General features: G+C 43.4%; 1 protein-coding gene across 6 annotated transcripts in view; it reads right to left on the bottom strand.

The window, feature by feature from the left end:
- The window catches only part of Pld1 (phospholipase D1), a 194,904-nt gene that overhangs the window by 35,534 nt on the left and 136,417 nt on the right, over window positions 1-22,953 (bottom strand). For 4 of the 6 annotated variants that reach the window (XM_017319490.2, XM_017319489.2, XM_017319491.2 and 1 more), the window contains 7 exons: window positions 21,238-21,438; window positions 19,412-19,625; window positions 18,527-18,640; window positions 11,915-12,043; window positions 10,539-10,657; window positions 9,070-9,183; window positions 1,948-2,058 (listed from right to left, as the gene is read on the bottom strand). In XM_017319490.2, the coding sequence (XP_017174979.1) occupies window positions 1,948-2,058; window positions 9,070-9,183; window positions 10,539-10,657; window positions 11,915-12,043; window positions 18,527-18,640; window positions 19,412-19,625; window positions 21,238-21,438 (1,002 nt within the window). The remainder of the gene's footprint in view (window positions 1-1,947; window positions 2,059-9,069; window positions 9,184-10,538; window positions 10,658-11,914; window positions 12,044-18,526; window positions 18,641-19,411; window positions 19,626-21,237; window positions 21,439-22,953) is intronic. The other 2 variants (NM_001164056.1, NM_008875.4) reach the window with 1 other exon arrangement.

Raw genomic sequence — 22,953 nt, 5'->3', positions numbered from 1 at the left:
CAGCCATGTACGCCTACACAGCATTGCTGACCTTACTCAATGCTATGCTAGCCTGAGAAAGAAAAGCAGCTTGTAATAAGCATGATGGTGAGCTTGATGGAATTTAGAATCACCAAGGAAACAAACCCATGGGCTTGTTTGTGAGTGTGCATCTAGACTAGGTTAACTGAAGTGGGAGGACCTACCCTAAATGTGTACAGCATCATTTTTTACACTGGGGTCCCAGACTGATGAAACAGAAGGAGAGTTGAGCACCTGTATCCATCACCCTGCTTCCCGGCTGTGTGCATGATGTGACCAGACACCTCCTGCTCCTGCTGCCTTGGTGCCCCAGCTATGATGGACTGTACCCTTCAGAACTGTAAGCCAAAATAAACCCTTTCTACGTTAATTGCTTTTGCCAGTTATTTTACCACAGCAGCAAGAAGTGTAACTAATGTACTGGTGCTGGTGCTTATTTTTTTTTTTTTTAAAGAAGAAACACAGTGACTGTGTGCTGGAAGAGGTAACTTACACCTTTTGCAACCACAGCTTCATTCCTGCAGTTGATAACAAATGTCTTACTAAACTCCAGAGTGGACTTAACTGATGTTGCCACTCATGCCTTTTATCTGCCACGGGATCCCATGTGAGAGGATGCACAGCAGCCTGTACTGTTTTTAATGAGCTTTGTCTTTCTCCAGGTCTGAGAAATAAGAAAAGCAGGATTGTTTGCTGATGGGCCTTAATCAACTGCCACTCTAAGGGAGGGAAGAAGAGCAGGGCTCCAGGGGAGGGAAAACGGGGCTCAAATGTTTTTCCAACAATTAACTTTTGGCTAAACACTCTATTTTTATTCAGTGTGAAAAAGAAAACCAGGATAAAGGAGGGAGCTTTGGGTTTGGTTTGCGTGTCTCCCATTATTGGGAATTTTTCCATGTTCCAAGGGCTTTTTACTATTTCCGTATCTACTTTGAAGTTCAGTTAGAGTTCCCACACTAAACTTGATGTTCTCAGATTTTCTCATGGACTCTGAACAGTCTGGAGTCTGAAAACACTTGACCATGAGTAGCATCCCTCAGCTCTAACATCCTCACATTTCCCATTCCCATGCCATTCCCCTGCCTTCTCCCACTCCAAGATCCCACAGCAGGGGTGCCTGGTCCACTGCATGATTATCTTACTGTGCATGTGTGCAAAGGTGCACTCTCCTGAAACAGCACATGCCTCATCATAGATACCCTAACCATAGCCAATGAAGACTCTCACACCCAAGCTCTAGGGTTATACTGAAGAGTATAGGGTATACTTAAGCTGGTATATGTTAGTGCAAGGGTTTGTAAGGCTCCATTAGAGTCTTGAGTTAGGTCATACAAAGTGAATTCAGTCATGCTGGGAGATCACCTCAATTAGTACTTCTCTGGAACCCATCATAACTCAATTCATGCTTATTAGTACAGAATCCTGAACTGGGGCCCCTACAGTCTTATATAATACTTGGTATTCTGATTAGTGTTTTGACAACGTGACACAAACTAAAGTTATCTGGAAAGAGGAGCCTAGATTGAGAACTGTCTCCATTAGATTGGCCATCAGCTAGTGAATCAATCCATGGGACATTTTCTTGATTCATGATTGATATGGGAGGGCCCCGCCCCGCCCATGGGATGGCCCCGCCCATTAGGAGCATTGCCGCATTGCACCCTGGGTGGGTGGTCCTGAGTGGTGTAAGAACGCACGCTGAGCCAGCCATGGGAAGTAAGCCAGTAAGCGGCGTTTCTCCATGGGCTCTGGGCTCGACTTCGTTTCCTGAATTCCCTCAATGAGAAACTGTGACATGGAAATGTAAGCCAAATAAAGTCTTCCCTTCCCCCAAATTACTTTGGGTTGTGGTATTTATCATAATAGTAGGAACTAAGGCACGTGGGAAGGCAGGTTCCTCTGCAATCGATCCACTGACATACTTACTTCAATATAGATGTAGTGCTTGCTGTTCTCTATTACATGGATGTAGGCAGCGTGGATGGATTCCTCATGGTGCTTTATACCAGCAGACCAATCAGCAGCAGATCGGAGCAACTACAAGACAGCGATCAGCGAGAAGCGTACATCAGACGACAGAGATGATACTCTCTGTACTGATGCAATGAAGTCACTCCTTCTAAACCAAGGGTTGTAGAGGTTTGAGTCCCATGCGGTCCAAGGGAGAGTTAGAGCACATCCAGAACACACCCTAGTGATGGCTAACCTTGCCAGCTGTTCACATCTGGGAAGAATGAACTTCAACTGAAAACTGCCTCCATCAGATTGCCCTGTTGAGCATTTTCATGATTTCTAATTGATGCACAAGGGCCGCCTTAATGTAAGCAGTCTCATACCTAGGTCTCCTACGTAGGCCAGTGGGTCTGAGCTGTATTAAAAAGGCATGAATGTGAGCCAGGAAGTAGGCAAGCAATGTTTTTCCATGGTTCCTGCTTCAGTTCTTATTTGGGCTTCCCTGGATGATAAACAGATTCCACCCCCCACCCCTTTTTGTAAGCCGCATAATTTATCATAGTAACAGAAGAGCAAACAAAAACATCAGTCCTCCATCCAGCCTTGCTTTCATTCAAAATGTGAAGACTTACCTTGTGGTTCCTACAATGGATATTTCAAAGACTTATTTAGGCCACTACAATTAACATGACTTGTCCTCTTTTTCTATGAAGTCCTTCAACTGTTTATGCATACAGGTCAATGCCCTTGATGCAGGGCAGAGACTAATGACTGAAATGTGTATCAACAAGCCTCAAGCCTAATAAACAGTATGTAATGTAACTGTTTACTGATGATGCCAGCATTAGAGGGTGCATTTGAGCCATGGCGGATCAAATCAGAGATGATGCAGAGCAGACTGTGGCTGTGTACAGCAGGGTGGGGACAGGGACAGTGGAGACATCTCGCATCCTTCTCAACACTGAATGACCTTCATTTGCCCTTCCTTCCAGTATTTTCAACTATGACATTTACATATAGTAAGCCCTTAGTGCATATACCTTGGTTCTTCATAGACAACTGCATAGCATCACAGAAGAATCGGGCAATCAACTCTTTTACAGGGATCCCATGCCAGATATCCTATGCATCATATATTTACATTAAGATTCATAACAGTAGCAAAAGTACAGTTATGACATAATAATGAAATGATCTTACGGTTGGGGGGTCACCACAACTTGAAGAACTGTATCAAAGGGTCACAGCATCAGGAAGGCTGAGAGCCACTCGCCGCACTAGAGGAGTTATCAAAGTGCAGACACTGGTGGAACACAGAGGAGCCTTTCCAGTTGCCACAACTGGATTTGAACTCATTATGTGGAAAAGGCTGGCTCCGAACTTCTGTTCCTTCTGCTTCTACCTCCCCAGTGCTAGGATTATAGCAGTGAGCCACCAGGCTGTTTGTTTAATTGGTAGAGAATTTCCTATATGCAAATATGTTTTGATCAAGTCCACCCCTCATTCCCTCTCTCCGGTCCCTCCCCTATCCTCACTTCCCTTCTAGTTTCATGTGGGTGTTTTTGGTTTTGTTTGAGACCTACTATGTCCACTTAGTGCTGTTAGTCTATTCGTGAGTGAGAGCCATATGCTGGAGTGTTGAGTGCTCAGTCCTAAACAGAACATCTGTGTCTTTCTCACACCAAAGAGCAGCTGCAGATACGAATTCACACTGTCTGTGATAACATGCACAAGACCAAGGCCAGACAACATCCTAAATGGAGGGCGGTGGGGGGGGGGGGGTATTACCACTCACAAAGCTGAGGTGATATTGGCAGAGATCTCTCCTGGGAGAGAGGAAGTCTGTTTTCTTTAGGGATTATGTGGTTGTCTGGATAAAACCCAGACCTCAATGAGTGCTAAGTCAGCACTGTGTCCACGGAACTATACAGAGCCCCCTGGCCTTTTTAGTGCTTTGCATGAATTAGCGTCTCTACCCATCGCTGTCCATTACTGGCCCTGTTGAGTGGGTAGACAGTATTATTAGCTCTGATTTATAAAAGAAGAAAACTGTGTGCAGAGAGGTGAAGCAGTTTCCCCAAGGTTGACAGCTAGTATGCAGCAGGGCTTGACCGGAGAACCGACCTCTTCGTAGTTGATATCATAGTGCTTATTTACAAGTAAGAAGAGTCCTCTGCTCTGTTATTAAATACACTGTGCTCTAAAACCTCACTTAAGCGTGCTGATACCATAACTCAGTCAGAAATGACTGCCTGCTGTGCACAGCCCTGGGCTCTGTCCCTAGAACCACATAAACTGGCACTAACATCACACCCCTGAAATCTCAGCACTCTGGAGGGAGGGGATGGAGGGAGGGTCAGAAACGCAAAGTCATCTTGGCTTTCTATGGCAGAGGAGAGGGTGGGAGTACTGAAAGCATAACACTGAATTCTTTGAAGATGAACTAGTGAATACAAAGGCCAGGCAGCTGCTTCTTTTTCCCCCTTTGGATTCCCTGGAAAATGAGAGGTGGTAGAACTATTGTCTCCCATATCCAAGGACCTGGGTTCAATCCCCAGTGTTTCACGGAATGAGACAAGCAAATGGAAAAATCAGAACTGGCCTAGATCCCTGCTTTCAGCCTTTAAGCAATAAACAGCCACAGTTCTGGGAAAAGATTTAGAGATGAATGCTTATAAAAAAACAAGAGGTGAAGGGTGGAGTAACACGGATGGGAACGGAAGGACAGAAATGAAGCCAGGGGAGATTTCTGAAGTGTCTGCTTATCTAGACTGTCTTTTCTCCAGTACTACAGTTATGGCAGCTGAAAACCTGAACAACTCCAGATTTCTCAAGGCCTTGGGCTTTTTTAGTTGGACAAAGGTCCCTATAAGAAAAATAATGCAAAAATTACAAAATTAAATATATGACTTTTTGAGAAAGGGTCTTGTATATCCCAGCCTAGCCTTGAGCTTACTATGTAGCCAAGGATAACCTTGCATTTCCTATCTTCCTGTCTCCCCCACCTGACTTCAGAGGTTACAGCTTGTCCTGACACAGTGGGTTTATGGCATGCTGAGAAGCAAACCCAGAGCTTCAGACACACTGGGCATAGCCCTAGCCCTGGGCACAAGTGTTGAGAAAGGATGAGCCCTGAGTTGTCCTAACCCAAAGGCAGGGCCCAGAGCTGACACTGAGTGTGGGCTCTTTACAGGAGATAGTTCACTCTCTCTCCTCATGGGATTAACTTCAGATAGCCAGGAAGTAATCCTCACTCCAGGGACTGGGAGGACTGAAAAGTTAACTATAAAAATACTAGGTTTGAGGATTCGAAGGATAAAAGAAACTATTATCCTGGAGTTAAAGAGTTCTTGAATAATGCATTTTCTGCTTTGATGTCCTTGTGACTCCAGTAGCCACTCTCTGACAGCTACCTATGCACCCAGCTTTACCTATAATGTTGACTCATTTTCATATTTTCATTTGCTCTCTGAGATCCACCAAAATGGGCTTAATTATCACGTCACAAATTCTAGCAATGGCTGCTATTTAGTAATCAGTATAACGACTTTAAAAGTCAGGGTAGGTAGGCCTTTGAGCTTTATGAGGGCTCTGAGCTACATCAGGTAGAGTTGAAAAAAAGATGATTAATATAGTACTACACCCTTCATTTATTAAGGATGTTGAGTGAAAGAGTCTCTTTAGGATCTTAAGGGTTTCTGGGAAGGAAAGAGGTCCCAGGGTGGCTGAAATGATCTGCTGAGCCTTCAACACTGTGGCAGCTGCTTCACTACCCTGTGTTTTCTTGTCTGATGAGCTGGCTCTACTTGGCTGACAACTGCCCTGTGCTCAGAAAGTGCTGCCTAACAAACTTTTTCACCCCTTTATCACGGCCGCTCTCAGATACATTTTGTGTCACACAGAACAGACACACCAAGGAGCTGTGGAGCATTCCTCTGTGGTGACTCAGCTCACACACTGGCCTACCAAGCACTGCACACTCACACTCCTTTCTAGACATGGCATCAATGATATTTAACTAATGATCTTTCATTTTAGTTGCCTGCCCCTCATTTCCAGTGAGCCTATGTCTTCCTTGATATTGTATATGTCCCTTCATTTCATTCCTAGCTCAGCCCCAAAGTGGCATTAGTACTTTTGGAGACCTTCGCTGTCCTGGCTTTCACTAAAGAGCACTTCATTTGTCTGTGTGAGCCTCAAGCTCCAAAGCATCTATTCAGACAGAAACAGATGAGAATAAAGTGAGAAATCTTCTGTGGGATACACTTTGGAGATGCCCCCAAGGCAGGCAGGCCCTTCAGTGGCTCCAGGGCACGTTAGCATAAGAAAGGCACCTCTAGTCCATGTGAACTCCTTACCAGCATTCCACAGGGAAAAGCCCCTTTAGGAAACACTGCTGTGGGTTAATCTTTGTAAAAGACATATGCACAGCATGCATCTTCAGAGGTGATGGGCAAGTTCAAGGTTTCTGGGCTTCCAAGGCCTTCAGAACCCTCTGCTAGCCTCACACCAGCTACATTACCTGCTCTAAGGGCTGTGGTATGTAGCAGGTGGCCTCATTCCTCAGGGAAGAGACCCAGCTCTGCCCCTTCTTGTAGCAAACTCTTAGTGCATCCCAGTGAGTTGCCAAGAGAATTTTCCAACCTCACTGCTTTCTCTTCCCAGCAAACTATGTCTCCAGAGACAGCAAAAGCTGTTTGTTTGTTTGTTGTTCGTTGTTTGTTTTTTGTCCTCCTTTCTCAGGATGCAAATGTTGACTTACAGTGTAAACAGATGGTATTTAAACATGCTTAAATAAATATATGGTCCTTAAACAGTTGTTTAGTCAGTGAATGAATGGTTTGAATGAGCCTTGATATAGACTAAAATACCTCGGCAGTATATAGATTTTTAAATTTTCATATATGTGTGTAGCGGCTTGTGTTCTCATGCTAATTATGTTACCCAAAAACCTGTTTGCAGTGTCCTAGACATAGGACTAAAGGAACCGTCCCCAGTTGGTTGACTGGTCAACAAAGTTACTGGTGGCCAATGGACAGACAGGGAGAGGGATGGGACCTTTAGGATTCTTGGGAAGGGTCCAAGGAGGAGGAAGAGGGTATTCCACCATGATGAGGGAGTAGGAGACAGACCATGCTGCCAAAGTCCAGGAAGGTAAGACAGCCAGCATGTAGGTACAGGGGAAAGGTGGCCCCAGGAGGGCTGCCCAGCAGGGTCCAAGGGCAGCAAAGATAAAATAGATTTAATCTGTATTAACTCAGGACTATAAGAGGGGAATGTGTGTTAGCCATGTGGAGTTAGAGAGTGGCCCAACCATTGAGCTGCTTAAGGTATTTAAAATATAAAGCTCTGTCTATGTATGTGTGTGTGTGTGTGTGTGTGTGTGTGTGTGTGTCTTTCTTTCAGAAATCCAGAAATGTGTAGAGGAGACACATCCACCCACTGGGAAGTGTAGAACAGATTAATATATACCTCAACATATATTTACTTCTCTGTGTATCTGTGTGGGCACACACTTGCCACAGGGAAGTGTGAAGGACAGAGGACAACCTGCAGGGCCCTTTTTCTACCATGTGAGTGCAGTATATCAAATTCAAAGTCATCAGCCCACCCCACACCATCTCACCAGCCCATCAACAGTACATGTCTGACCAATACTCAATAGAAGCTAGATTTGCTAAGATGACGGCCACACCAATTCTAATGCAAGTTCAAATCTTAAATCTTGGGGATTTTTTTCCTTAATGCCAATATCCTAATTTCATCTCCCAGAATGAGTAAATTCTCCTTATCGACGTACAACAAGTGAAATAGGCTCAAAAATATTCATCAACATATATGCAAATGTATAGCTTGCTGTGCCTCCAAGAAAAGTATTTGTGTCTTTTTAAACTGGGATGACTACATAATCTACCACAGGCACTTTTCTCAAGTGGTTTGTCATTTTTCACTTTCTTCACGTGTGTGCTTGCATGTGGATGTTCAGGTACATTGCCCTTGTGTGGGTGGGTAACCATGCACAGATGTTTGATTCCTGTGGAGGCCACAGAACAAGCCTGAATATTTATTGTTGCTCTAGAGCCATCTACCTACAAGGATCTCTTTTGTCCTGGAGCTCACCAGGTCGGCTGGCCAGTGAGTCCCCAGGATCCTTATGTCTCCACCTCCCCAGCATAAGGATTATAAGCATGCACCACCATGCCTCAATCCTTTACATGGGTTCTAAGGCTCAAACTTGTATCCTCCTTATCCACCATTACCAAGTGAGCTATCTCCTCGACTGGCTTGCTCATTCTATCGTATTATTTTGTCTCTGGTGTAATGGCTTGCTCATTCTATCGTATTATTTTGTCTCTGGTGTAATATGTTATTTCTGGCAGGCCCACACCTGTGCTTGCACATAGTGCAAACTTAACAGACCCTTCATTTTAAAGGCATATTCACTAGAATCCCTGTCTTAACGAGGTCAGGCCACACTGATGATATGAACAGCAGACTGGATGGTGGGTATCTGCCTTTAAAAGGTGGCACAGAGGCAATGATAAAGGTGGTCCATCTGCAGTCAGTCAGTGCATACCTTCAAGACATATGAGAGGCCACTGATAAAGAGAGTCAACAGAGTGCTATTGAGCCAGAGCTTCAATCCACCCAGCAGTACTGGGTGGCCCTGGACAAGCCTCAGAGTCCCACTGAGTACTGGTTTTCTTGTTTGTAATTTGAGATGGTTGAAATGGAGGCTGTAAAATGTTGTGACTCTATTAAACAACTGCCTATTCTTTTTAAAGAGCCTTTAAAAGGTACTTGGTTAATTAAGCACTAAAATTCAATTGAATGAGAACTCCCTTCCCAGACTCCAAGTTCTGTCTCATTCCTGGTTATTAAGCAGCCCCAGTCCATGGTTCACTGTGTACACCTTGCTAGCGTCATCCCGCAAGGAATCACGGGAACAGCTATGCCCCGCACTGTGGCCTTTATGAGGACACACATTCGTTAGACACACACAGGGGTTCAAGAACTACGAGAAAATGCTTTTGGGTAAACCTGAAGTGAAGGACGCAGGAAGCTGGCCCAGTCACAGTGATGTCACTTGCTCACCTGCACTTTGGCGGGGACGGCCCCTGGCACCTGATATCTCAACTCGTGTGCTGTCGCTTGAGACTTTGGTAGCAGGAAGGGATAAGAAAGGGAGCGGTATTTTGGCTTCATAATCTGGAACAGAAAAGGCAAATTCAAGAACGACTAGAATGAGAAAAGAGGTCCATTAGTCCCGACTTTGAAGCGTGAACCAGAAAAACTGTTAATAGATATTTGTAAGTTAAAAGCTGAAAGTTGTTCTTGTTTTCTGCGTCCAAATTCCCCTCTTTTACCATTGTGTTCATAACGTAAAGGAGAATTCAATGCAATCCACAGTTATGAAGACATATAATTGGGAAAATGAAATTCTTATTTTGTGGACATGTTGTAACTGTCTAGCCACTGTAATTAGGTATGGTTTCATTTTAAACAACTCCGTGGTAAAATAGGATGAAGACTCATTTGATTTATATTACCCAGGAATTCAGGAGATCATCTGTCACCCTGAATCTGGCCCAGACTGGCCTACACAGTAAGACCCTGTCTCAAAAACATTGTCTTTAGTACTATTAATTAGCATTTTAACTAATTCTTGCTGTATTTGAACAATTAGGAGTGATTTGGAAATACTTTCTCTGGGAAAAGATTTTATATCTAAAACTATTTTTGAGTGCTGTGTTCATTTATCCACTCAGGAACAGAGCATGGGAGTTAAAAAAATAAAAATAAAAATAAAAAAAGCTGACTGGGGATATTAGCAGTGTTTTTGTTTTTGACAGTACAGTAGATTAAAAGCAATATTGCTTTGCTTACTCACTTATCTTCCTTCAAATTTGTATTTAAAAAACTCTACCAATTTTATTATAACTTTCACATGAATGTAAAAGTAAATTGATAGACTAAGTTGTTCACAGAAATAACTCAACTAACTCTCTTTTTCGGATTATCAGAGGAGACAGACATCATTACTTCAGGTAATGCTGTGGCCCCTTAACAGCACCAATGACTTGACTGGATTTCTGCACGTTCCAGTCTTGCTGTTATAAGCAATGGCGGCTTGTAAGTGGGTTCCATGTAAAGAATTGGATAACTCTGCCTCATCCTGCTTGTCTTGCTCAGAGCCTGTTCCACACTCCTGTGCCCTCACAAGGCCAGGTAGCCCAGGACTGGAAGGGACTTTACAGTTGGAGCCCCGATACCCTATAATAGCTGTCTACTGGTCCGATCTCTGCAAATAATTAACGCATATGTCTACCAGGTTCAAAAAAATTCTATCCCTCTGCATCCAAAGCTGTTTATCATAATACCCCAAAACTGTTTTCCTTTTCTGTGGAATTCTGAAGCCCAGCACTATAACAATGACAGCCTCAACAATAGATGGTGTCAGAGACATGGCCACAGCAGCCCGTTCCTGCCAACTCTCTGAGCTTCTCCTTGGCCAGGAGAAACCACACTTCTTCCTGTAGGCCAAGGCATAAAAACATCAGTACCTTCGTGAAGTTCCAGCGCTGGATGAAGTGTCGAGCCACATCCCGAGCTGCCTTTCCATGGACCACAGAGCCAATATCATGCCAAGGCATCCGGGGGGTTGAGTACCTGTCAATGAAATCTGCCCGGCAAGCACACCAAGCAAAGACCTATTTTTAAGTTTGGTGACAGGGACAGAAACACTTTGATTTCAACTAGGAGATCATGGTATTCATGATCAAGTGAAAACAGATCTTCAATGATCCCTCTACCTCTCTACTGACCCTAATATATGCTTCCATTTTGCTCAATATTAATCTGGAGAAAAGGCAAGATGTGAATTTGTACAAGCCTGCCTGTTTAATAGGATGTTCTTTTGGATCTATGGAAATAACAGCAGGTTATCTATACTATACTGTACTATACTATACTGACCCCCTTTTAGACATCTGAGCACAATCATCATCTAAGATACATGTCTCTAGTGAAGGAAGATGAAGAGATTGAATACAAAAGAAAATGATCAAAAGGCTACCCTTTCATGGAGAATGTTGGTTTATTACCCTAAAATATGCCTTTGGGAAATTTAGAGGTTAAAAATGTTTGGTTGGTTTTTTTTTTTTTTTAATCAACACAATAAGAGACTCATATGGGTATGACAAAAAATCAGATTTCCAAAAAAAATTTTTTAAGATTTATTTATTATTATATCTAAGTACACTGTAGCTGTCTTCAGATGCACCAGAAGAGGGCATCAGATCTGATTATGGATGGTTGTGAGCTACCATGTGGTTGCTGGGATTTGAACTCAGAACCTTCGGAAGAGCAGTCTGTGCTCTTAACCACTGAGCCATCTCTCCAGCCCCAGATCTCCAAAATTTAACCAATATTTCAAAGACAAAAATAAAACAATAATGAAACTCCGAGACCCTTACTGAAGATCTGTAGGTAATCAATGACCAGGGAGGGAAAGACTCTGAGGCACTTATTGATAATCTTTAGGTAGTCAATGGCCAGGAAGGGAAAGATATTTCTTCAATGGTATAGACATTTGTAAGTCGCCTGTGTTCCTATGAGTAACTCCTTATCCATGCTCTTGTAAGCAAACCTAATTAAACTCACTTGACCATCAAAAGACAAAGTAGAAGGGTTTCTTGTTGGAAGAGAAAGGGAGAGGGGAAAGAGGGTAATAGATGGGGGTGGGTATAATCAAAGTACTTTATATACATGTATGAAAATATCATAGTGGAGCATTACTGTATGTAACAAATACATGCAAATAAAAATTTTAAATAAACAAAACAGACAGCCTTTAGCTCATGCATATGCACATTCTGAGATGCCCCAAAGTGAAAAATAGAATAGAACCTGCAGCCACCACCGCCACCTGTATACTCACCAGCAAAAGGTTTGTCCAGTTGAACCCAGTCCTTGAAGACAAAGTTGCAGTAATCCTTCCCATGCCAAAACCTAGTCTCCCCGTGGAGTTCTCCCACTCCGGTCTGCACGCTGCGGATGGAGCCAGTGTCTGTGAACATGCAACATTGGCTCAGACACTGAGAGCTGCATAGGCCCAGAGAGGGACCTCCTGATTCCTTATCAGACTCTTAAAACACACTCACTTTTCTTCCTGAACCCTCACTAGGACAGTCTGCGTCCGTTTGATCAGGGATTGTGGGCTGATGTTGTATGCCAACCCTCACAAGAGACACTGTAGGTAGCAATGATGGCCCTACCCAGAGTCATCATCATACCATGGAATTTAACATTCTTGGCAGCTGAGCAGCTTCCCCTCAAATCCTACCAGGTCAGGGAAATGGCCCACAGAGTAAACTATAAAGAGAGAACTCCCCAGGTGGGGCTCCAGGAAAACACTAGAGCTAGGTGAGGATGGACTACCCCAGACAGAGGCAACAGGACCCAGGCTAACTCTTCCCTTACCAATACAGTGGATGCCCCAGGCCTTCCCATCTCAAAAAACACAAGTCTAAGGTCTACAGGCAGCCCATGGTCCAGCCCCACAGTTAGCTAGGTACATGACACCAAGCTTCAACTTTTAGGGTCATAAAGCCTTATGTGAAAAGTATGGTTCGGCCTAGATGACAACTAGGAACTTGCAGTCTTTAATATTCTATATTCCTAAAATCACAAACACCATTCATAAAAATATAACAACAGGCAAAAGCTTACAATCGAGGCACTAAAGCAGCAGTTTGCAGTAGCATTCCACAAAATACCGAATGGACCACTCGACTTCAGAACATACACCTCAAGTTAAACAGTTTGAAAGCTTCAGGGATGTGTCAGTCATGAAGACAAGGCAGGGAAGAGCAGAGCTGAAATCAGACAGTGCTTGGCACAGAGGTGTTAGCGACGCAGGTGTGCGCGGGGGTGGGGTGGGGGGCAAGAACGAGTGTTAAATGAACGATAGAACCGCTTAAAGCAGCTAAGGGGAGGCTACCACACTATACCACTGCATATCACTGCCTTTGTAAAATGCTAAGTTGTTTAAAAACCTCTCTAGAATCGCCTACTGTCTATGGTGGTTCCGTGCTGAGGAATTAGTTTGCGCAGAAGTTGCTTCCCAAGCTGACAGCCATTTGCCTTTTGATTCCTTGCTTTCCCTTTGCTTAGCCCCAGGCTTCCCATGCCTTATTTTTTCATTGCATTCTAACAGGCTGCTCTGCCTTACCTCTGTGCAGTTTGCACATTATCCATTCTGCATAGACCATTCTTCCCTCCCTTTGGCCTGATCTCTTAGTCATTCCTCATGAGCCATATCAGCCTGGCCTCAAAAGACAGAGCAGATCCTTGCAGGGAGTGGCTTCATTGGCACTAGCAGTGTCCTGTCCGAAAATGCCCACCTAAGGTCTCTGGCCCAGGACATGTAATTGCATAAAAGTGTGAATGGATATCCCTCCTCCAACAGCCGATAAAATCAAGAGACTCTGTATCCCTTCAACCCCTGCTGGAGTTCCCAGCATGCAGGAAGTAATTAAAAGGTGTTTGCAGAAGAAATATTATTGTGCACTTACCACACACAACTAATACTCAATCTCAAAATTAATTAACTTTCCAAAGGTTGTTGGAATATTGGAAACAAATGCTTTAAATTGTAAATGTCAACAGAACCAACTAATGTTAGAAACAGACTGCTATTATCTTTGCCCAGCCATTGGCTTTCCTGCTGTGTATGCCTAAAGGAAAAAGCACAGGTGACCTGTGGTGGCCCTGCAGGCTTTTCATAATAAACATGATACATGTTGGGGAGGGGGTATTAGGAGGGGGGGTTGGGAAGAAGGGGCAGAGAGAGTGAGAATATGAAATAAATGATAAGTCAACTCCAAATTTACAAAACATAGACACAGAGAGATGATTCAGTCAGTAGATAAAGGTACGTGAGGCTATGAGTCAATCCAAATGACTTACATGGTAAAAAGAAAGAACCAACTCTCCCAAAATGTTCTCTGATCTCCACAGGTCTCCTGTGCCCTGCACACACATGTGCACCCCTCCCAACACCCCCACATACTTAATAAAAAAATAAGAAACATAAACACATAATTATTAAGTTTGAGATATAATATTAGTTGTGTGTGGTGATTACAAATATGTACATATATATAATTTATTTTCATCAATTTGAGAAATGAAGCCAAGGTTTTAACATATACATGCATTGAAATATCATGACGGCCAGCTATCACTTGGAAAACAAAATGAGAGTAAATTTCTAGTCTGAGAAAACAGCCCTGGTAGTAACTGAATTCAGATGCCCACAATTCAGATATGCTTTTGTTACTAGGCAGGGCTCAGTCATTCCAAGCAGACCTCTGAACAGCACACGGAGACAGCCAGGCATACACGGACCTCTATCAACTGGCCCTGCAGCACCATATCTGGCTCCCAAATGACATCATCACAATTGCATCTCTCCTGCCTGGATATCTCGTGCCAGTTTTCTGCACCCCTGTCTGTCAGCAGCTAATGTTTGCAGCAGGGGTATCTTCCCATTCTTTCCAGAACTCACCTGACCTTGCTGTCACACCTAAGAGTATAATTACCAGCATCCTCTAGCATTAATGGTCCCTCCTAGGGTGACTCAGTTCTAGCCTCCAAAGTACCTGTTTTTCTCTCCTCTTCTCTGCCTCACGATCTTCCCACCACCACTTCCCAAACCATAATGACATTCTAATAATCTTTCTGGAAATTTCCATCTACTTCAGTCTTGAATACTTTGGCACAACCTATTGGATCCCTTTACATTTGAGTATATTCTTCACGCATCTTTACCTTTAACCAGTCCCCACCACGGTGTTCTCCAGCATTTTGGGGATTAGCCTATTTTAGCCTGTCCCTAAGGCTAGATAGAGTCTTCCAGCCCAGTTCACATAAATTAACCCTTAACCATAACCCCTAAGTTCCACAACTCTATAAACTCAATGGGGTCTTCATAGAGCATGTGTCACCAGAAACTGAGCTGTTCTGACATTCCTGGCTCCACTGGTCCACTCATGCGACACCTACACAAAGAGCTCACTGACATTCCCTGTGTTGCAGAGGCCTGATGGAAATGCTACATGACACAGGGTCTAGACACGGGGTATAGACAGTATTTTACCCACTAAACCCTCGCACATTCCAGTTTCTGAAGCACATCTGAGACCAGGGCTTCTCGTAGACCTCCGTGGGTTTGTCCCACTGAATGCTAAGGGCTGAGAAGTGAAAATAAATGCTTTTGGTATTTGCCAAATCTGTGCCCTATGATAAAACAGTATCCTGAAACCACTTCTCTCTCTTTTCTTAGTCTCTACCTTCCAAGTATTGTGTAGTGTTAGGGCTTGAACCCAGGGCCTCATGCATGTGAGGTAAGCATTTCTCTGAGCGACATCCCCAACACCTTACTTTTCGATCTATATTCATATTTAAGGGTGGTTCCAACCCACATCCTGAATGAGTTGTGTTTTAGAAACTATTCAGTCTTCAAACTTTGTAGATTTGCAATGGTGTATGATGAGGGTTTGAGGCCTTATTGGGGATCTGGTAAGATGGTTTCACTTGTAGCAAGAGTGCTGAGCAATGGTGTTACCAGTGTCCTAAGTGGTAAGTATTTTAAACTGTTTTCACTATCACCTAGCAGACAATACACATTTTTTGTTCTTTAGGGTCATTGTTGTTATCTTGTTTTGTTTTTACACAAGGGTCATTTGCCCTAGCAGGCTTTAAACTCACTATGTAAGAAAGACTGACCTTGAATTTGTTACAGTCCTCTGTCTCTGCCTACCAAATGCTAAGATTGCAGATACATGCCATGATATCTGCCATGGACCTTGAAGAGTCTTACACATCCTGCTCACTGCAGCCCAGACAAGAATCTTGAGAAGTCTTAGCTTACAGTCTATCCCCCTGATCAATGCAAAATCTGATACAAAGGAAAGAGCAGTGGATGACTTCCCAAATGGAAAAGGAATCAAATTTTGTATTTAACATTTTGTCAAGCAAAGCAATGTCAACCTGGAGTTCTCCTTCTTACAACATAATTTGGAAAAGAAGAAAAAATTCCTTGAGAATAGCTGAGTGATTGCTGAATTAAAAGACATGTTACAAAACCTACAATAGTCACTGACCTCATAAAGAGGAATTAAATGTAGTGTAGTCTCTCTGATTAAACTCTGCAGTCGTCTTACCTGTATTCTGCATATTGGCCTTTGTATGGCAAGACATTCTGTGAAAGTTTGCTATGTGGCTTCAATGTGTACACAGTTTATCACTATCTGCTGACTTATGTGCAACAATCTATCTGTGTAAGTAGCCTTATTGCTCAGCTTGCTAAGTGCATTTCATCTATTACATTCATTTCATCCACAGTACTTAGGGCAGTGGTTGGCATGTCATAGGAGCTCAGCATGTATTTATTCAATGAAGTACATAAGGAAGCTGGAGAGATGGCTCAGAGGTTAGCAGTACATACCGTTATTTCAGGGGACCCACGTTTGGGTCTCTCCCCCACCCCCACCCCCCTACTTCCTTATCATCCTCAGAGTCTGGAATCTTTGCTGTTTACTTCCTCCTTTTCTTTTAAACTTGTCTCCAGTCGATGAATGGAGGAGACAGTGAATGCCTGCCAAGGACTCTTTCCATCAGCACTGTGTCCTCAGATCATCACGTGGGTCTCACGCCCTCAACCAGGGCTTGGCCTAATGTGCCAGATACCTTTCTGCCTCCTTCCCGCTTGCTCCTTGTGCACACCACCAATTGTCAAAGTAAAGACCCCCTCTTTCACACTTCTGCAACCTTATTCTTCTATCTCATTTTGAACCTCAATTGTAAATCATCAACCACACACACCAGAAGAGACACTTTCCAGTTCTGCTCTTAATTTTTCTTTACAGCTACAGATATCCTGCCTTGGTCCCCTCAGTTTCCCAGAAGCTTCCAGCCCTCAGAACCTTGAGGCTCACACAGGTACAGACAGACATAGTGCAAGTTGTTCCTAAACTCATAAGTCAATCAAGAATTAGCCTTATGTTAAATTGTTAAGACATATAATATATTCCCATATAATATTTTCCACTTTAAATTGTGTATCAATATTGTTAGATTTATAAAACTACCAGTTATTCTGAGCTTCAGTTTATTACATATAGCTTATGCCCTTTAAATATTGCTAGGTCTGGGTCCATGTGACAGCTCAGTAGATAAATGTGCTTGCCACCAAGCCTAGAGACCTAAGTTCAATCTCTTGGCCTTTCATAGAAGAAAGAGAAAACAGCTCCTGCAAGATGTTCTCTGACCTCCACACAGACACCATGGTCTATACATATACACATAAGCACAGGAAAATAAACACATATAATTAAAAATAAGCCAATAACTGGGTTCCTGAAGAACATTTGGACTACTCTTCAAGTTCTAGCCTCATTGGTCAGGTGCCTGAAATTCATCCAGGCCTCTCAGCTGGGCTCCAACTTCCTAATCTAGCAGAACAGAATTGTAGCCTTGGAGTGGAGCCAAAGGACAAGATGTTGTTGGTGTTTCCATTTCTGCCTAGTTAGACATGTGGATGCTAAGCATGCGGATGCTGAGAAACTGGACCACACTGGGCAAATCCCTTGCCATCCCAGTCAAGGGCTCTGTGAAAAGGAGATGCTATCCCTGCTATCTCTGTCAAGTATCCCAGGTGTTCAAGGCAGTGCTGGGCCATCTGCACACTTGCTGGTGCCTTACTGTAGTGATTCCCCATCCTGAGGTGGGGAAGAGATTGCCAAAACCTTCCTCATTCTCTCCTCCGTAGTTTAGGCCCTGATTAATTCACTCTTTAGGAATCTGATTCTTCCCATAAAAGGTATCATATAACATTTTTTAACCATCCCCATGTAAAACATTCTAGTTCTAATCAAAAACCATCAACATTTTTCCAACAAATGAAGTTGCGTTTTCCTTGCTTTGTCTGGGACTCTGCCTCAGTGCACCCTTTTAACACCAGTCACATGCCTTAGCTGCAAGGGTCATTTCCTAGTAACAGGTAAGAAGTTGGTCTTTTCCACCCACGTGCCTTTGAGAGGTTCATTTCCTTCACCTGTAACACCTTTCTGTCCTCACCTAAGCTCTCCAGGTACTATCAGATCCAAGGACAGGCTCCCTCCTCAAAACATTTCCCTAGGTCAGCAAGAGGAAGTCCTTCTGCCTCAAACAGAGGTGTGTGTGTGTGTGTGTGTGTGTGTGTGTGTGTGTGTATGTGTGTGTGAGTGTCCATGCTATGAGACTATTATAGACCTTGTGCTAGGGGACTGTTCTGTGTGTCGCTGTCTCTCTCTTCACTGCTGGGGAATAGATCCTCAGGTGTACAGAGCTTGCACCTGTGCCCTTGCATGGAACAGGTCTAACCTAACATATGGGACAAGAAGACTGACCAGAGAGACAACACGAACACACACTCACTGTGGTCGGGCAGCAAAGGAAGCAACAAAAGCTGAAGCCCATGGGGTTCTGACACTAGCCAGTCACTTACCAGTGCTGTGCCTAGTGAGCCCCTGCTCAGACTCACTGGAAGGGTGAAAGAGTTTCAAGTGGGGCTTTAACCCATGGATTAAATTCTGATGACTTCTACAGTGGCTAAAATAACCTGGAGAAAGTTGAGAGTTCTTTTTTGTTTTACAAAGAAACATATTTACATATCTATGTCTATGTAACAAATTTTATAAACTTGAAAGCACACTTAATCATTTTTAGAATAAGCAGGTCTATAAACTCAGTCATAAGTTCTAGTGTGATAGAAAAACCACAGCACTTTAAGTAAAGGTATGTAAACTCATACAATATAGAATATCTAATGTCTGCTGATACAAGCTTGATATATTTCTGGATGAAAAAATAAATAAATGTATTCTATGAAGGTTTATAAAGGACACCTAATGCTCCTTTTCTCTTTATAACTTGTCATATTTTAGAAAGCTCTAGTCATTTTATAGCCATCAAAAGTATCAACAGTGGCTATGATTACATTGTATTAATAATAAATATGTTTTTAAAATGAGACAAAGGAGACAGGGGGGCATGGAGCCCAATAGGTAGAGTGCTTGCTTATATGCACAGAACCTGTTTAAGTCCCAGAACCTTATAAAACAGGCATGGTGGTGCACGCCTGTGATCCCAACATGGGAGAAACAAGAGCCCAAGATCAGTCTCTATCACACAGTGAGTTTGAGACCAGCCTGGGCTACATGAGACCCTGTCTCAAAACACAGTGTCCCAGTGCCATGATGTCACACAGGATGCATGGCAGTCATTGCACATTGTCCACTGAATGCCACCACTGATCTTTGTAAAGCAAATAGGCAAGGGCTACAAGGCCCACAGTGCAGCCAAGGAAAGTTCTAGCAAAGGCAGGACTCACTGGAGGTGCTGTCGATGCTGCTGATGCTGTCCGCGTTGTGCAGGTGGTGACGGTGCAGCTGGCGATAGAGACTAAATTTGGAGAATTTCCTGGACTTTCCTATCCCTTTCAGCTTCATGTCAGTCTCATCAACAATCTTTGAGATGGGCTCCTTTTTATGAAATTCATGTTTATCCTTGAGGCTTAAGGATTCCATAGACTCTACTGATGCTGCCTGAGAAAGTTATTAAAAAAAAAAAAAGACCATGCATAAAGTATACTACAACAGGCTTTCACTTATTTAGAGCTAAGTGGTAGTTTACAAATGGTAGGGACCCCAGAACAGATTCTCCATAGAATCTCAGGGAAGCCACAGGGTGGTGGTGAGTTCTTCAGCCACATGAGCCCTGGTGGGGCTCCTTCTTCAGCAGGCCAAATTCTTTTGTTTGCTTCTTTTTGTTTTCATTGTTTGTTTTATGAGACAGTCTCTCTCTCCCTCTCCCTCTCCCTCTCCCTCTCCCTCTCCCTCTCCCTCTCCCTCTCCCTCTCCCTCTCCCTCTCCCTCTCTCTCTTTCTACCTGGCTTTCCTGGGACTTGTCACGTAAACCAAGTTCATCTCAAACTGAAGAGATCCATCAGCCTCTGCCCCCCAAATGCTGGGATTAAAGATACATGCCACAGTGCCTAAATAAAACTTGAATTTCATTTCATTAACCCCTCTATCTCCCACTAATTACACTATTTAAATTCATTGTTAAACAACCCAACTTCTCAGACTTCCTCTGTCAATCATTTTTTTTGTCCCCCACAGTTGCGGTTTGAATGAGAAATGTCCCCCACAGGCTGTTCAAACACTTAGTCCCCAGCTGGTGGCACTGTTTTGAAAGGCATTAGGGGGTGGAGCCTTGCTGGGGGAGGGGAATCACTGTGGGTGGGCTTTGAGGTTTGATTGCTTGTCTTCTCTGTACTTCCTAACTGCAAATGTAATGGGACAAGCACGAGACAGGTTGTACCCCTTCCCCAGGGTACTGCGCTGTACCCCCTAACCTGTGGGCCAAAACAAATCCTACCTCCCTAGCTGTTCCTTGTCAAGTACTTGGTGTCAGCAACGAGAAGAGGTAACGGATCATTAGTCAGTCCATTGCTCTGTCTTTCACCCCCAGAAAAGCCACCGATATACCCATCCATAAATGAGAAGAACCCATCAAGTTTTTTGAATAAATATATTGCATTTTGACACAAAGCAGGTGCATATGCAAATGAAAATATTTTGGTAGCTCTTGATTGGCAGGTATTTTCAGAAGTTATTAGTGAGGTTCCTGCTCCAATTCCTTCTAGGTGACCCCAGAAAGATCTACTGATGTTTGTGTCCATAGCTAGGAAAATGCTAAAAAGCACTCACCGTAGCAAAGCACACACTATAAGTGATCAAATGTCACTGCAGCAGTGACCTCTAATGGGCTTCTTACTCTGATTTAACCTAAGTAGCAATTGTCACACATTTTTGTTAATGAACATCTTTTTTTCTCAAATAAATTTTAAATCCTTGGTTTGAATGGAAAAGCAGGGAGCAGATTTAGATTACATACTCCACACCAAACTTGCTTTCCCTTCTTACAGAAGAGAAGCCGAAACAGGCTGGGATCTGGGTTAGACAGGTGGTGTAGGCTGCTACAGAAAAGCAGGTATGTCCACCATGCCTCTCAGGAAAAGCCAGCTCTGCATCACTGGGTCAGCATTGCTACTTATATGACAAGTCTGTCAGTTTTCAGTTAAGCTACATACATTGATGGGTTTAGACAATCCTGCCGGTTTTGTGCTGTCCCACAAGGGGGACAGGTACTTACCGTGAGGGAGCCCAGAGACAGTCCTGAGGTGACCCGCTTGACACTGCCCACGTCTGTGAGTCTGTGCTCATTGTCATCCCACCTTCCGTAGGCCAGGTCAATCCCACCCACGAAAGCCACTGATTGGTCGATAATGACAAGCTTCTCATGGTGAGCCCACAGGTACACGCTGGAGGACACGTGGTCTGGGTGTCTCATCACCTGGAGACAGGAGAAACCCACAGAGAATGCACTTTATAACTAAGAAGATAGGGCTGCTCTCTCCTTGAAAAAATGTTCTTAAAAGTAATTCAGGGACAAAAACTTGTTTTATACATGCCAAAGAGAGTTTCTTAAACTTCAGATTTTAGTCAGAGTATTAGCAGAGAAAGATTTGCATCTACTATTTTTTCTTTTTAAGGATTACCCTGGCCGGCCTTGAACTTGAGATCTCTTGTCTCTGCTTCCTAAATGCTGGGATTCCAGGCACAGGCCCTTACATGCACCCTCTTATGGTTTAGTTTTCAGCCAGATGAGATATTTTGAAGAAATTGTCATTTGACTTGAAAGACAACCATTAAAGCTATGTCGATTTAATAGCTATGGGTTCTCTTTCCACCCCCTCCAAGGGTAACCCTCGGTATAAAATAATAAATAAGTAAATAAGTAAAATACTCCGGGACTGGAGAGATGGCTCAGCGACTGAGAGCACTGACTGCTCTTCCAAAGGTCCTGAGTTCAATTCCCAGCAACCACATGGTGGCTCACAACCATCCGTAATGAGATCTGGCGCCCTCTTCTGGAGTGTCTGAAGGCAGCTACAGTGTACTTACATATAATAAATAAATAAATCTTAAAAAATAAAATAAAATACTCCACCAACATGCATTTGTGGAGAGACATTTATATTTGTGCTGGGTGTGATGGTGCATGTTTTTATTCCCAGCACTTGAGAGGCAGAGGCAGAGGCAAGTAGATCTCTGTGAGGCCAGCCTGGTCTACAACGCAAGTTCCAGGGCAGCCAAGGTGGTTATATAGAGAAACCCCGTCTCAAAAAAACAAACAAACACAACAAACAAACAAAAACAACATAAAAGAAGAAATTATATTTGCATCCCGATGATTCAAGCACACAGATACCTAGAAGGCTCCTTATATGAAGGTACTTGGAAAAACTGATAAAGTGCTTCAGGATGGTTCCCTATATGATCCTATATTTTTGCAATTAGGATGACCTCCAAAATATTGGCTAATGTTTTCATTTATTGCGGTAAAATACATAAAACATGACGTTTACCACATTGCTGGTGTTGGAATGCATCACTCAGCTTTATCAGTCATCAGCTAGCCAGCCTTCCTTTCTGGTCACTGAATATATTTGAGAAGGACTGTGATGTAGGCCTTCTTTAACTGTTGGGCCGAGCCCATCAGTGAAACCATCAATGGGACCTAGCGCTTTTCCCTGGGGAGAGATGTTTAACTATTGATCGATCTCCTGGCTGGCTGGGTCTATCCAGATTCCTCTTCCTGGGTTAGCCTGGGCAGGCTTTGTCCCATTCACCCAGTTACTGGCTGTGCTTGTGTTCACAGAATCTCTGGAATCCTTCCCACTCCTGTGGTTTCTTCCGTGTGGTCCCTCTTTCATGTCTTGCCTTCAGAAACTAGAGTCTTCTCCTTTCTCCTCCTCCTTCCACATAAAGGTTTTTTGAACTGGTCGATCCTTCTAAGAACCAACTT

Source organism: Mus musculus, chromosome 3, assembly GCF_000001635.26.
Source record: "Mus musculus strain C57BL/6J chromosome 3, GRCm38.p6 C57BL/6J".
NCBI lineage: Eukaryota > Metazoa > Chordata > Mammalia > Rodentia > Muridae > Mus > Mus musculus.
Note: the sequence above shows the minus strand (reverse complement) of the source record. Positions and strands in the feature narration are given on the sequence as shown.